This window comes from Tachysurus fulvidraco, chromosome 16, assembly GCF_022655615.1.
Source record: "Tachysurus fulvidraco isolate hzauxx_2018 chromosome 16, HZAU_PFXX_2.0, whole genome shotgun sequence".
Classification (NCBI taxonomy): Eukaryota; Metazoa; Chordata; class Actinopteri; order Siluriformes; family Bagridae; genus Tachysurus; species Tachysurus fulvidraco.
The window spans coordinates 8,488,696-8,503,854 of NC_062533.1; the positions used below are offsets into that span (position 1 = coordinate 8,488,696).

General features: G+C 38.0%; 1 protein-coding gene across 10 annotated transcripts in view; it reads right to left on the reverse strand.

Moving 5' to 3' along the window:
- LOC113644663 overlaps positions 1–15,159 on the reverse strand; it is a 115,470-nt gene that overhangs the window by 23,348 nt on the left and 76,963 nt on the right. For all 10 annotated transcript variants that reach the window (XM_047801492.1, XM_047801495.1, XM_047801494.1 and 7 more), the window contains 18 exons: positions 14,529–14,660; positions 13,554–13,738; positions 13,267–13,390; positions 13,004–13,186; positions 10,569–10,715; positions 10,310–10,486; positions 10,067–10,222; positions 9,824–9,979; positions 9,359–9,529; positions 9,080–9,213; positions 7,043–7,247; positions 6,138–6,320; positions 5,912–6,016; positions 4,701–4,855; positions 3,572–3,719; positions 3,218–3,312; positions 1,055–1,286; positions 444–638 (listed from right to left, as the gene is read on the reverse strand). In XM_047801492.1, the coding sequence (XP_047657448.1) occupies positions 444–638; positions 1,055–1,286; positions 3,218–3,312; positions 3,572–3,719; positions 4,701–4,855; positions 5,912–6,016; positions 6,138–6,320; positions 7,043–7,247; positions 9,080–9,213; positions 9,359–9,529; positions 9,824–9,979; positions 10,067–10,222; positions 10,310–10,486; positions 10,569–10,715; positions 13,004–13,186; positions 13,267–13,390; positions 13,554–13,738; positions 14,529–14,660 (2,883 nt within the window). The remainder of the gene's footprint in view (positions 1–443; positions 639–1,054; positions 1,287–3,217; positions 3,313–3,571; positions 3,720–4,700; positions 4,856–5,911; positions 6,017–6,137; positions 6,321–7,042; positions 7,248–9,079; positions 9,214–9,358; positions 9,530–9,823; positions 9,980–10,066; positions 10,223–10,309; positions 10,487–10,568; positions 10,716–13,003; positions 13,187–13,266; positions 13,391–13,553; positions 13,739–14,528; positions 14,661–15,159) is intronic.

The following is a 15,159-nucleotide window of genomic DNA, read 5'->3' on the forward strand; positions in this document are numbered from 1 at the left end:
TAGAAATTTCTTTATGAAATGTGAGTGATTTCATGCTATGCTAGAAGCTGAATTGGTCGAGCCCTATTTGCTGCTGTAAAAAACCAATAAACACACCACAGTAAAATAATTCTTTATTTAATCCTCCAAGTTAAAAAAAATAATAAAAGCTTTACACTTAAGCCATCCATAGACAACCTCAATCTTTGGCCACTGGACAACAAACAATGGATTATATTCCCTTAAAATCACCTTAATGACCATATCTCCTGGCTTATTGCTTTAATCGCTTTAACCACGGATCACCCATTTACTGTAATACATCTACATCTGCATCTGACAGATCAAACATATACTGTATGGTCTATAGATATTTTCTACCCCTAAACTTTTCTCTATGACTGAATCATCTAAAATCAGAAATTCCAGGATGAGCTCCAGTGCACAGGGATTTGATCACGTACCTGAATAACAGTTTCAGAGAGAACTTTCCTCTTCACAAGCAGATCTTTCCTTTGCTCCCAGGCTTCCTGCAATGCCGCAGATTCATTTTTCAGATCAGACTGTGTCTGTACATCTGCCAGGGGTAAGATTTGCCTGCACAACTGCACTGTCTGGGTGTAAAGCTCCTCATGATCACTCAGCTTCTCCCGAGCTTGCTGTGAAAAACAAAGATGACACCACTGCATAATACTGCTGGAGAATTTGAGTCATTTCCAAGGCTTAGGGCACAAAGCTGTCTCGTGTGCCATCCAGAGGGGGCATCTCAATTATATCTATATGTATGAAATGCCCCACAGAATGTGTTTTTGGAAAACCTCAGTTTTAGATGGGAAAGACAAATTCACCTGAGCAATCAGCAGTGATGGTGTGAAACACGTATTTTGGTTTGTAACATTTAAAGTTAAAATAAAAAGCCATAAAACCAGTCACACAGATTCTGATAACCTGATCCAACTCTTCCTAGAATTATAATTTGCTATAGTGTGGGCCAAAATTCATTCAATCCATATAACCTTCATCTGAATATGGATTTATGTCTGACATGCTACAAAATTCTCCTGTGCAGTCTTACCTCATAGTCCTTAATGGATTGTTGAAGCTGTTGAAAGCTGCATGGTGCCAATCCAGCAGGTGACAGTAAATGATCTAAGCCCTTCAGAAGCCTCCAAAGTCTTTTCAGACCTGTTCTATACAGCCTCCATTGTTCAGTTTGCTGCTCCAGGCACCTGCTACGCTGCTGAACCCTACGCAGTGTTCCCCGCCATTGCTCCTTCAACTGGGCCAACTTCAGAATCAGATCTTTCCTGAATATCACATAAAATAAAATGATCTCTAATTTAGTGCTACAGTAGTGTGGCTACTAGAGTTTATGTCCTGTTAACAACACTTACTGGTATAGATCTTTTATTAACATAAGGCTGTACTAAGACACTTTCTGGGCTAAATTTTAGATCAGGCAAATTATTTTAGCTTAGTATACCTACTTGTTTTTCTCATTTGTTTTAGTTAAATAAAAACACGTTAAAAATAAAAGGAACACATAAAACTGCTGACATATTCAAAATTTGTATATGTGCTGCTTTGTGCTGCCTTGTATAAGTCCCAGCTATGACATAACCATTATAGCACAATTATAAGTGGAATTCATAAAATTAAGTATTTTATTTCTCATACGCAATTTTAAAACAGTTTATCTATAGTGCCATGCTAGAAACGAACACATAGAAATAGAACATTGGATACATGTATGTATGTAAGATGTTTTTATACTATTTCATATAAAACTCTATTGCAGACAATATTACCAGTTGTGGCTGATCTTCAGCACTCATTTGGTTGCACACTAACATTTTGCTGCATGTTAGCCTCGCTGTTTGAATTTGTAATTTTATGTGGTGTTATTATTTGTTACATGTTTATTAGCAAATGCTGTATGTTTTAGGTGACATCTCTCTTTTAAATATTTTTTTTAATTTACCGACTGCCTTGAAACTGGATGAAACTACTGTCTTCTTTATGTGTTCTTCTTTATCAGTTCAGACCATGGGAGTAAGTCCCGGGGGGGACGGAGGGGACAACCCTCGGACGGAGGGGACAACCCTCGGAGAGTGATATCGCACTCTCTATTGTCAAAAATATATTTATATATACCTAAATAATTGTGTAAGTAGAAAAAACAAACTAACAAACGCATAAACTGCATTTAGAAACAGTTGAGTAACCCCCCTTCCTCACAATGGTTTGACCCACTGCCTGCTTTCCCACTCCAGTTCATCTCACCTACTCTGCACACACGAGTCAGGTGTGTTGCTGCGGCTCAATTAATGGTGAACTCCATTAAGTAGGGAATTTTAATCACTTTAAATAAAGCGATTCTCTTTAATGTAGTTGATGCAGACTCATTCATAAATTAGTTGCGGCAGAAATGCTGATTAACGATGTAATTTTACATGAATCTGCTATATTAGCGAATAAAATCTTACTTATCTAGTTAACGTTAGCTTATTTACTTATACTTTACACTTTACTTATTTATTAATAGTTTGTTGCATAGTGCACTGTAACTAACACGCCAAAGCCGTTTACCATGCATTGTTTTATTTGGGACGACTTGGTATAATGTTAACTTAACATTAACGGCCACAATTAGCATATTGTTTAGCTGTGCATTTACTAAATGAGCACTGTGCTACGTCCGAACTGACCTCACTGTATTTTTTTGTATAATCAATTTCTGTTGTTATTAAGTGTCTTAATTAATTTTAAATACAATTTTAAACCTTTTTTTTAATTCTTTGTTTTTATTGTTGTGATTATGTTTATGGTAGTTTTACTTTCTTTGAAGAAAAACTTTGAAATTAACCATAATGACACAGTCTCCATGCTACAATAATAATGATAAAAGCAAATGTTTTCACTGTGGGGACATTTCTTTATAAGTACAATTAGACTATTATTTGTGTCCCCCACCTTCAAAAATTGCTCATGAGAAATTTTTATATTTACACACACACACACTGTTAAATGAAATTTACACCCATGGTTCAGACTAAATGTCCATTGTAATAAATGAATCCGCTGTACAAAAGATTCAATTTAAATATTTATAACCAATTAAAGCTTTTTGTCACTTAAATTTTTGGTACAGAAATAATCCCGGGTCTGTAGGGGTTAAATTAGTAGGTATAAAGTAGGTTGAGTTATTGTGCTGATATTTTCTTTCATTGCATCTCACCTGTCTTCTACCTGACTTTTATCCAAAATCTGCAATTCCTCACTGACCACAGCATCCAGGAGCTGCTGGCCAATCAGCACTTCCATCTTAAGCTTCTGTAGAAATACAATGACAGAAAGCTAAAAAGGGATCTGTTCGAATTTTCATTTCACTAATCAGTGAATTTTCACTAAAATTTCACTGATTTTAGCAAACAGCCATGATGATATAGCTGTACATATATTACATCAAGGAGTAATCATGGTCAAAACTGGACATCTGTTAAAACATTCCTTTTGTATCCTAACACTGCACCGATTGAGTGAGTGCGCATAAAGTGCCCTGAAGAAGAAGAAGAAAAAAGAGACATCTAACCTGGTGTAATGCAAGCTGATCTCTCATAGAAATTTCATTTCCAGATATGTCTGTGGAGAGCCCGGATTCCAATTTCTCCAGTAGAACCATCCAAGCTTGGCACTTCTGCTGGAAGCTGTGATCACACAACTGCACGCTATACATTTCCCTAAAAAACACCACATCTGTCACACACTTCATCACAGAAAGGGCTAGCACAAAATCAAAGTTCTGTTTTGACAGAATTAAAGGGTGCAAAAAACCAAAGCTATCCTTAAAATGCTTAGATTTACATTTATTCATCTGGAAAATGTTTTCATACTCCTGAGATTGGGTTACTGTCTATATAGAGTTTGTCCTGTTCTCCCACTGGGAATTCTATTTTTTTTTCCACCTTCCAGAAACTTTCCGGAAAATTTGCACCCCTTTGTAAATGAGTGTTTGTGAAAATGTGTGTGCCCCATCCAGGGTCTTTTCTCGCCTCATGAACAATCTTCTCCAGCTCCACCACAAATCTGACCAGGATAGCGCAATTACTGAAGATGAATGAATGAATGAATGAATGAATGAATGAGCAAATGAATGAGCAAATGAATTAATGCATTTAAGATTAGTTACCAATCACTGTCACTAGATCAATGGCAAACATTGAAGGTAAACGGAACAAAATAGATAAATATAATATATAATATATAAGAATCTCTGCAGAATCTATCTATAGGGTTGCAAACCAGTGACATCTGTGCCGGTCCGAAGCCGGATAAATACAGAGGGTTGCGTCAGGAAGTGCATCCGGCGTAAAACTTGCCATTGTCAGTGATGGACAGGATTAGGAATGAGCACATCAGAGGGACAGCTCAGGTTGGCTGTTTTAGGGAAAAGTTCAGAGAGGCTAGATTGAGATGGCAAAGGAGGGAGATGGTTATATTGGTAGAAGGATGTTGTAGATAGAGCTGCCAGGTAAGAGGTCAAGAGGAAGGCCAAAGACGAGATAAATGGATGTGTTAAAAGAGGGCATGAAGTTAATTGGTGCGAGAGTAGAGGATGCCGAAGATAGCGTTAGGTTGAAACAGATGATTCGCTATGGTGAAACCAAACGGAAAAAGCCAAAAGTAGAAGAAGAAGATATAATAATCTCTGCAGCACATACCTGTGTCTGTTCGCAGACTGGGTGAAGACTTGCACCCATTGTGAATTGAGGAACTGCAGCTGCTCAGCCTCAGATATAGCAAGTGGCAATCTGAGGCTCTGTTCATTCAGAGTACCGAGGTCAGGGGTCCGTGCACTCAACTCCAGAAGAGCCAGCTTAAACAACACAAGGAGAAAAAAGAAAAATGTTAGCTCTTAGTGTGGCAGGGATTTAGGTGAGAATATACACATATTTTTATATAGTTACTTTTTGTCTCTGCAAGATTTTTTATAGAATAATCTACATAAAATTATTTTACATAAAATAATCAATATACTTAAATGCATCATGTAATTTCACTCTTACTTCTATATCTCCTCATAAAATATTAGTACATAAAAAATTCACAGCATACTGGTTCACATTTAAATTCCAACACTGAATGTTTTTGTTAGCTTTAACAATCACAAAGAAATAATAAAAATAAATAAATAATGTTTATATAACATTTTATGGGTTCCCTTAATCTCAAGAAGATAATTTTATTTTATTTTTTACATTAGCAAAAACAAACCAAAAACTTCAGAAAAACATTAGAAATAATAGTGTTATTTTAATGTCCTTATATTCATTCATTCATTCATTCATTCATTCATTCATTCATTCATTCATTTTCTACCGCTTATCCGAACTTCTCGGGTCACGGGGAGCCTGTGCCTATCTCAGCCATCATCGGGCATCAAGGCAAGATAAACCCTGGACGGAGTGCCAACCCATCACAGGGCACACACACACACTCTCTCATTCACTCACACAATCACACACTACAGACAATTTTCCAGAGATGCCAATCAACCTACAATGCATGTCTTTGTACCGGGGGAGGAAACCGGAGTACCTGGAGGAAACCCCCGAGGTACGCGGAGAACATGCAAACTCCACACACACAAGCCGGAGGCGGGAATCGAACCCCCAACCCTGGAGGTGTGAGGCGAACGTGCTAATCACTAAGCCACCGTGCCTCCCCCATGTCATTGTATATAAAAAATAAATGCTATTATTTGATTATCTTTAAAAATATACCTGCATTTAATATTTATGTGGACTTCTTATTGTTACCTATTAATAAAGATAGAATTAAGTTACTGCAGGTTAAACAGTTGATTTAACTGTCAGGAGTGAAAGTCAACACAACTGTAGAATAACTGAGAGGTAAGAATAAACTGGTTCACCTTTAGATGTTCACTGCTTGCACTGGGGGACTTTTCAGATCTTTTGAGACACTGCATTAGTGATTTCAAATCCGTATTGAAACAGACACGATCTTCCAGCTCCTCCTATGCGAAATGCATATGGAAACATGTACACTCATCAATATTTTTGTTAGCTTGACATTTTCTATGTAATGCAGATTGATATTACTTTGTGTTACTTTGGAACTGTAATTAAATCTTTTACCTGCAGCTGTCCTCTTGTTTTAACTAGCTCCTGACGTAGATGCACAAGATCATTTGACAGAAGACTGGCTTCTGATTGGATCACAGTGGCTGCCTGAGGCTCTAACTGTGCCATGAGAAGCTTAGAAGCCTCTAACACATTTCCAATGTTGACATTCAATTCTTCTAGTTTGTGCTCTAACCCCTAGGAAAGAGATGCATAAAATATAAAGCATTAGTAAAATAAATGCTTTAAATAAAGTAGAAATATGAAAATGAAATTCAAACATGTAGTAATGACTCAATTTTACCATCACCATAATTTACATTTTTGGCATTTAGCACACACTTTTATCCAGATTGACTTACATTTTCATTTCATTTTTTACAACAGAGAATTGAGGGTTAAGAGCCTTGCTTTGGGGCCCAGCAGAGGCAACTTGGTGGACCTGGGACTCAAACTCATGACCTTTCATTCAGTAGGCCAATGCCTTAACCACTAGGCTACCAGATCCCATCACAGAATTACACCATTAATATGGTGCATACTAATGGTTTTACTAATGGATTACTAAATTTGCCTACTAATGGTTATGTTCTTTTTATTTCAGAGACACAGTGTACACTGTGTGTAAATGAAACAACATTCCTGGTCTCACTTATTCATTTTTAGATTAGCAAGTTATGTTTTCCCAATCTAAAATATTATAGAGTATCCTGTTTTCCACATCAGAGACAATTTTTTAAATTCAAAACCTAGGTTATATTTTTTATGTAATTTTTCTTTTTTTTTCTTTTAACCATCATGCCTACTGGTGTCTTCAAGTAGCATAAAAACTACTTTTCTTTCATGAGCTTTTGCTCTCTAGCATGTGTTGTTTTCCTGGTATGGTTGTGGCATTGTGTAGACGCTTTTGAATCACTCACGATGATGTTGTTGATCTTGCTGTGAAGCAGCTCAATGTCATAGTCCTGTTTTTTCGGAAGGCTACAAAATGCCTCACATTGCTCCCAGTACTGGTTCAAAAGCTTAGAGCAGCCCTCGTATAACAGCCTATAGTCCTGCCAGAGACGCAGTTCCACCTGAGCCTTCTGCAGCTCCAAACTGACGTCACGCTTCACATCCATCCACCTGATACACAAACACACAGAGGCTATTTCACTTTACACCTTGGATGCAAACACATAAGAATACATTATTGAATAGTTAATATGCTCTATATTTTTAAAAATATAAAAACAAAACCGTCATGTGATTGGGGGATTTTTATTCAAGTTGGCAAGTTGTTAATTTTGACCACAATATGGCTTAAACAACATAAATGATGGCAGCACGAATACTAGCCCCAAAAGTGGGATTAAAAACAGTTCTGCACATAACTCTTGACTGATGTGAGGTTAAGAAACTGTCAGTAGTGTTGGCATTTCTAGGTCTGGGGATTTTTCCACCGTTTCGTGTTTCCTGTGGCGTAGTAACATATTTAATTTAAAAAAGATAAGAAAAAGCAAAAGAAAGCAAAGACCCTTCTGTTTATTACAAATTTACTTTGATTTTACTGCTGCACTTGACTATAGGTGGTAACTTGCAATTTAGGACCTCAACCAGGTTAAAAAATATACCTTAGATTACCTCTAAGTTCAACACATGACATCAGCTCAGCATAGCACATTACACAGCATCAGCAGTAAACAAAGTAAATGGGTTATGCTGTATATACTGTACTGTAATTGGATTAGATTAATCAATGTTCAGACATTATTTTGTAAAAACTATAATATTGTATATGCATTTTATCAAAAAATATGTCTTCTGTTGTTAACCTTAAATGGAGCGCTGCTTCGAGGAGGAAAACCTACAGTATATCACCCAAAGACATCATTCTAGGTTTCAACGTTCACTTTCCGAGTTCAGACAAATGCAGCATGCATCCCACATCCAATACTGATAATGTGTAATAAATCTGTACCAAAACACACTGCACTAAACCCCTTATTTACAGACTCTGTTAAAATCTCAAGCAAATATATGGCAGACATAGAATCTATTATATAATATACAGTAACTGAGGACAGTTCTGTTTCAATGGTTCAATCATTCAGTCTTTAACCATTTATCCAAAAGCAATAGCATAAATTACAATCAATTTACAGTAAGTGTGGAAAAATACATAAGATTCATATTTTATAGGCATAAAAGTGTACAGTAGTCATTCCAATTTTTTGAGACAAAATATGAACAGAGGTGCATAATGTTCTCTATGTGAGTCAGCCCTGGCAGAATTACTGTTTCCAGGAATCAGTATCCCCCACTGGTTCCATAAATCAACCTTAAAGACCTTTCCATTAAAAAACTCTGCAAAGTGAAAGTGGGCTGAGTATCCGTGGGCAAACGAAAGAACAGAAAAGCAACTTCAAATGACCAAATGCCTATTTCAAGTATGTTTATTACATTCTGGAGGACATGGGCTTATCGATTATATCATCAACAGTAATGTTTGGTACACACTTCCGTAGCATAGCATCTGTGCAGATTTATCATAAAATGCATTGAAATGCACTGTATTTTTATTTTATTTTTATTTTTTTTGAGGAAAATAAATGTAAGCGAAATGCATTTGTCCACATACTGGCAAGCTTGACCTGCCCTTGAAGAATTTAAGTACTGTACTGTACAGCTATTAATATAAGAATCTAACATTTCTTCATCTTCCTCTCCATCTAAGCACTAATTTATTCTGTACAATAAGTTGCAGCCTATAAGTGTTGCCTATTGGCTGATGCATGGACGCATCAGTGGGATGGATTAAAGAATAGAATTGTTATGTAATGATTTGCATTGTGTGTTGGCTGTCAATTCTCATTGAAATGATGACATATGCATTTTTGAATAAATAACATCACTGTCAAAGCTACATAAAGTGGCCAAACAAGACGGGACCTGTGCTGTAGAATTAGCTTACTGACCGTGTTTTCCTTTGACCCAATTCATCAGACAGAAGTACAGCAGCACCAGGGTGGATTTTGTCTTCTAGGTCTGAAAAAAGCCTGGACAAATTCATCCAAGTCTGCTCTGATCTTTCAACCTCCATCTGAAGCTCCTGTGGATGAGAAACAGATTCATACCAGTAAAGTCAGAGATATTTACAGAGTTATCTGAAGTTTCTAAAGTGCCATGCCTCAAACAAAAGCTCAGGTTTTTCATTGGGAAGATTTAGCCACTCACCCTGAAAAGTTTGTTCTTACCTGAAGATGATCTACATGTTCTTTGCTCTGCTGGAGTGACAATGCGGGGATCTTGCTGCACTCCAGCTCATAGGTTATGCTGACAGTGTGCAGAGCTGCATCCCTTTGTGCTGCATCCAACTGAGCCCACTGCTCCTTCAGCCCGACCAGAACAGTCCGAACAGCACTCATCTGAAGAAGGAGAGATCATGTGATATGATAGCAGTAGCAGAATATCTAACTCCTTCAGCATCCCACTTGTGATCATAGTGATCAAAATCTAAATGTAGTATCTATAATGGAAGTACAATTTTATGGCTCACTTATAGCTTGAAAAAGCTTTTGTTTATTCCTGTGCCTTATGCACTGTGATTCACCATGAGCAGCACTTCCAAAAGGTGATTAACTGGCTTCACGTTTCTCAGAGGAAGCGCATATTAGAATTCACCCTTCCTGTTCCATGTGCAGTGTAGAATAAGGACGTACCTGTTTCATCAGACTCTGGCACTGCTCATTGGTGCTTTCCACCTGCGAGGAGAATGTCTGATCTCCTGGGTGCTGGCCATCCTTCTGCCCTAACATGTGATGAGATCTCATGTGCAGCAGCTCAGTGGATTTCAGCTTTAACATTTCCTCCACCTCCTGTACACAAATGATTAAGGTTGTTACACTAACTTTGCACATCATTGCTTTAAAATGTAGAGTACCCGCAAAGGCTAAAATGTAGACCTCAGACTCCTTTAAAGCTTGCTGTATCTGTATCCTGCCGGTTGGCCTCTCATTCGCTTTCATCTTCTTTTCCTGCGCTGAGATCCAGCTGTGGAGGCGCTGCAGATGTTCCTCTCTCTGTGCACAGTCCTGCATTTTTTGCTCTATTTCTCGCATCTTGAGACAAAAAGAATGGCAATGTGATAAGAACTTTATTAAAAGTAACTGATGACAAGTACTGATTCCTGAAATCTCTATCCCTACCTTGATGTCAATCTCTCTTTGTAAGAGGATCCAAGAGAGATTGAGGGCTCCCAACTGCTCTGAAAGTTTCAAGCGCTCAATGCGATTGGCTGCATCACCCACAAAGCCGGTCTCTTCTACAGAGTGGTTGAGAAAGTCTATACATGGCTGCCAACCACTTGTTTCTGCTTTACAGTCCTGAGGAATACCACCATAGTGCAATCGTTATATTATACACTGCAAATTCAAGAAAGGATACCTATTTTGAATAAAGTGATACCTTTAGAGTCTGCAGAAGCGTGCTGAGCTCGGTAGAGTTCAGGACATGATGCTCTCTGGAGCTCTCCTCCTCCAGTCTGCTCTTCATTTGCTCAAACCAGGAGGACAGATAAGCCCTGACCTTACTCTGTCCTAGAACTGCCAGGAGCTAGCATTGAAAAATTATAAATACAGAAAAATATAGATTAGCCAGTTAGTAAAATGATTCTGAAAATACTCAGCAAGATGCACATTGGTAACACATTCACATTCATAAGCATTGAATACATATTTTATAAAATACAGAATAATGCTACAAATCTGGAGAATTCATTAACAGATTATGGCATCAGCATATGTTATCTACACCAGGCAATGAAGTACCAGACATCTACACCAGGGGATGCAGTACCAGAGCTGTTAAAATCATTAATGACTTCACTCTCCCTAGTATTTGTTTATCCTGCAGGCAATGCTTCCCATGTCTGATGGCTAGTACTGAGAAACTGAGGAGGAGATTCCTCCCTCAGGCCAACAATATGGACATGTCCACCTTACAGACTCCTTAGGACTCTCTCACTGCTGACACTCTGCACACTGCACTCTTTCTGGGATTACACATAACATAATATAATATAACTTGTTACACATCTGTACTGTTACTATAGCTTTCAAATGAAATTTCTTTCATATTATTTTTATAATCATAATGATGATAATAAAAGTAGGGTTGGGAACTCAGAACAGGGCAAAGCGCTGGGAGCCATCACTTTAAATAGCCATGTCTTACCTCATGAATATTAATTGTTTACAATGTTTACATTCACGCAACTAAATTAACGCAGCTTACCACAGAAATCAGTCACTTGCACTGCTGTGCTGAGGTAGGCTTTGTGTTAAACATGTCTAAAAAAAAGTCTAAAGTGTGGATTCATTTCCAAAGCTACAACAATGAAGCAAATCTACCCCCTCTGAGAGTGTTTTCTCCACAGCTGGAGATACAATAAGCCAGGAAAGGTCTCGTCTTCTCCCAGAGAAAAGCAGACGTTAATTTTTCTTCAGAAAAATTGCTAACTGTTTTGCTAAGTAATTCTGTAATTCTGGATGTTAAATTTGATGTTGGATTTATTTAAATTTAAATTATGAATACATACACATTGTGAACTATATATATCTAATAATAATCTTGAATTTATTCTGTTAATTATTTTTCCTTTATTATTCGTTATTTCTTTTATTATTTCTTATGGGCACCAGAGTTCTGAATGAGCTGTAATTTGTGAAGAAGATTTTGTGCTGAGCCAGATATAAAAAAAATACAGTAATCAATATGGGAGGTGACCAGAGTATGTGTGAAAATGGCAGGAGATTGCAGGGTAAGGTAAGGGCTGAGCAAGCCATGCTACAAAGATGAAGGTGACATGATCTGGAAACGCTGTTAATAGATGACTCGAAGGGCAGACTACTATCAAATATAACCACCAAATACTTAACCTGAATTTAGTTTATTTATATGCACAACCTATAGAGTAGCAGGCTGGGTTTTAATTTTGCTGCAGGTTGTACACTGAATACAGTGTATGAGACTATAAATGCTGAATCTTAATGCTTGAATCTTGCAAAATGATACTTTAGTTTTATGCAATGTCATATTTACATGGTGTAAATACAAGTGTATTGTATTATTGTATTTTTCTTAGCTTATCTTTTCTATTATTAGCTTTTAGTTATTAGCTAATATTTACTAACATCACACTCATGGCACTTTGAGAGAGTTGTAGAAACTGTGATGAATGCTAATTCGTTTTAACACTTTAGTTTACGTGCATTCAAATTAAGATGCTGTCTTGTACTGAGACTTTTGTGAAATGTATTTGTTTGCTTATCTAAATCATAGCCCAATTCCAGTATAGCTAGTTATTTATGAAGCCAATACCGCAGACAAATGTATGATTTTAATGGCCTCATACTGATTTTAATACTGCTAAGTGAGAATTTCATCGTATGGTCTATACCACTGTTTTCACTGTGCACATGACAATAAACCTCTTGAATCTTGAATATAGAAAGATGATACTTGAGGAGGAGAAAATATGCAAGATATGGAATGTTCACATTTTTTCTTTATTATTATTTAGGAATAATAATCAAAGCTATGTATCCCATTAGCAATAACAGTGGTGGCTGAAGCGATTAAGGCTCAGGGTTGTTGATTGGAGCAACAGGGTTCAAGCCCCAGCACTGCCAAGCTGCCACTGTTGGGCCCTTTAGCAAGGCCCTTAACCCTCATTATTCTAGGGTGTTGTATCATGTCTGACCCTGCGCTCTGACCCCAACCTTCAAAGTTGGGATAGGCGAAAAAAGAATTTCACTTTCTGTTCTATTCTATAAATAACTCTTCCAAAGAAATGGTCTACTTAATCTCTGCTAGAGAAATTGGGTGTAAGAGAAGCCTACCTGCTGCAGTGTGCACTGAACGGAGGGTACAGCATTAGCGAGCTCTGTCCAGTCTTTCTCAAGCTGAAACAAATGCTGACGTATTTCATTAGCATCTGTGTCTGACAGCTGTTGGACCTGCGTGCCTGCTCTCACTGCGCTGGCTTTCTGTACCGACCGGCTTTCCAGCTCCTTAAAGAAGTTCTACAACATATAGCATACAGTTAAATCCAAGATAAGAAACCATCTGTTTTTGCTTACACTGTAAATAAACTGATAATCACCATGATATTTAACAGAAGACAGTCTGAATCCTGTGGATTAGGATCACACAGATTGTTCCATAGTTGCACATTTGTGACTGCAGAAGCAATCCACACTTCCAGTTCAGCAGAAGTGCACTGAAACCTACAGAAAATATATGTACAAACATTTAGCATGGTAATCAAGGTTATTTGTTAATGTAAAATTTCAGAATCATCTCAGATGTGTTAGAGCAGAGGAACCACAAACAGTGAGAATAAGAACCCCAGAACCTAAAGCGTGTATTAGTTTTGTATTAGACACACACCTTTTGTAGCTGACTTGCATCACTTGTGTGTGCTGGAGCTCCTGCTCCAGCTGTCTGTGGAGAGATAACCAGTTATCCTGAAGCTCTGAAATTGGACCAGCATGATTCACTCTCTCAGGAAATAAAGCCTGGTCTTGCAGCAGCTCCAACTGTGGCCTGCTGTCCTCAAGGAGCCTTTGCAACCGCTGACAGTGAAAGGTGAAGAGAGTGAAGAGAGAAAGGAAAAAAGACAAAAAAAAATAAAGATGGTCTTTTCATCACCTGTACCCAACCCTAGTCCCCAATCTTTCTTCCTCACCTACATCCCTTTCAGTGCTATGGTTACATCACCCCCCCTCAAACTCTGTCCTCTTAAGGACTGAGGAATGGGAATAAAGCTCAGCATAAATCTATTACGTCTGTCCAATAGGCACCGCTCACCACTATGCATGAGTCAATTGGGCTGAGAAATTGAACTCCGTAATTGTGGAGGAAGAAATAATACAAGAGCAGTCAAAGTGGCTGGGAGAACACGGAGTTCCACAGACATAGCAACAGCCTATCCAAGTAATTTGATTTGAATAGAGTGTGCTGAAAAGGGTTCCATGCAACCCACATCCAATGAATCCATCACAAAGAGAAGGCCTTTCTCCCCCATCTCCTTCATGCCTCATCTACCAAAGCTGCTTGCACTAGTTCATAAGAGGGCTTGCCAAATAACTCTTCTGAACAGGATGGACCCTCTCGTGTCCTCCATATCACCAAGTCTAATGAGTTTGGCACAGACAGAGATGAACATCACCAGATAAAATCGCAATAATGAGAGGTTGGCAACCATGAAGGGAAAAGCAGGGAAAGTATAACTGGGTAATCAGTGTCTTTTGAAAGTAAGATTTGTGTGAACAATCTACACTTGTCAGACCTCATCCAGACAGTAATTACACAAATGGGATTCTTCCCATTGTTCTTTTGAAAATTTTAGGGAGTAGATCTTACCTGGTAGGCCTGCAGTCGGTCTCGTAGTTGTGGTTCAGTTTCTGTATTCAGGTCATTACTAGGCAATGCTGCCTCCAGTTCTTCCAGTTGTTTTCCCAGTTTCACTTCCGTTTCTTCTAATCGAAAGCGTTCCTGCAGCAAGGATGATTATATAGAAATTATTTTTGTAACCTAAAGTCAGATTCACCTGAACTTACACTATTTAAAGGACGAATTAAGCCTGGCACACACTGTGCAATTGTTCATAACCCTTCGTGATTTTTGCTTGACTGTACATATGATCCTTATGTCAATGTTTAGTCAGACTGTCAAGATAGTCAAGATATGTCAACATTGTCACACAAGAAGACTTGTCCAGAGTTTTACCAAGATGACCAAATTTTGGCCAAAACCACACAGTATGAGCCTGGCTTTATAAATGTTGTTTACAAATGAATATGTTATTACGTGACTTTAATTTAATCGATTCATTAAGACTATAAATTTCCACAAAAACACAGACTCCATTGGCTAATATCCACTTATTTCCTCCACATTCAGGTCCTTTGCCAATTCCCACCAGCCAGCTCATTCCCCATCATCTGACAGGCACCATCTACTGTATGGAGGGTAAAGTCTAACATGTGCTTCC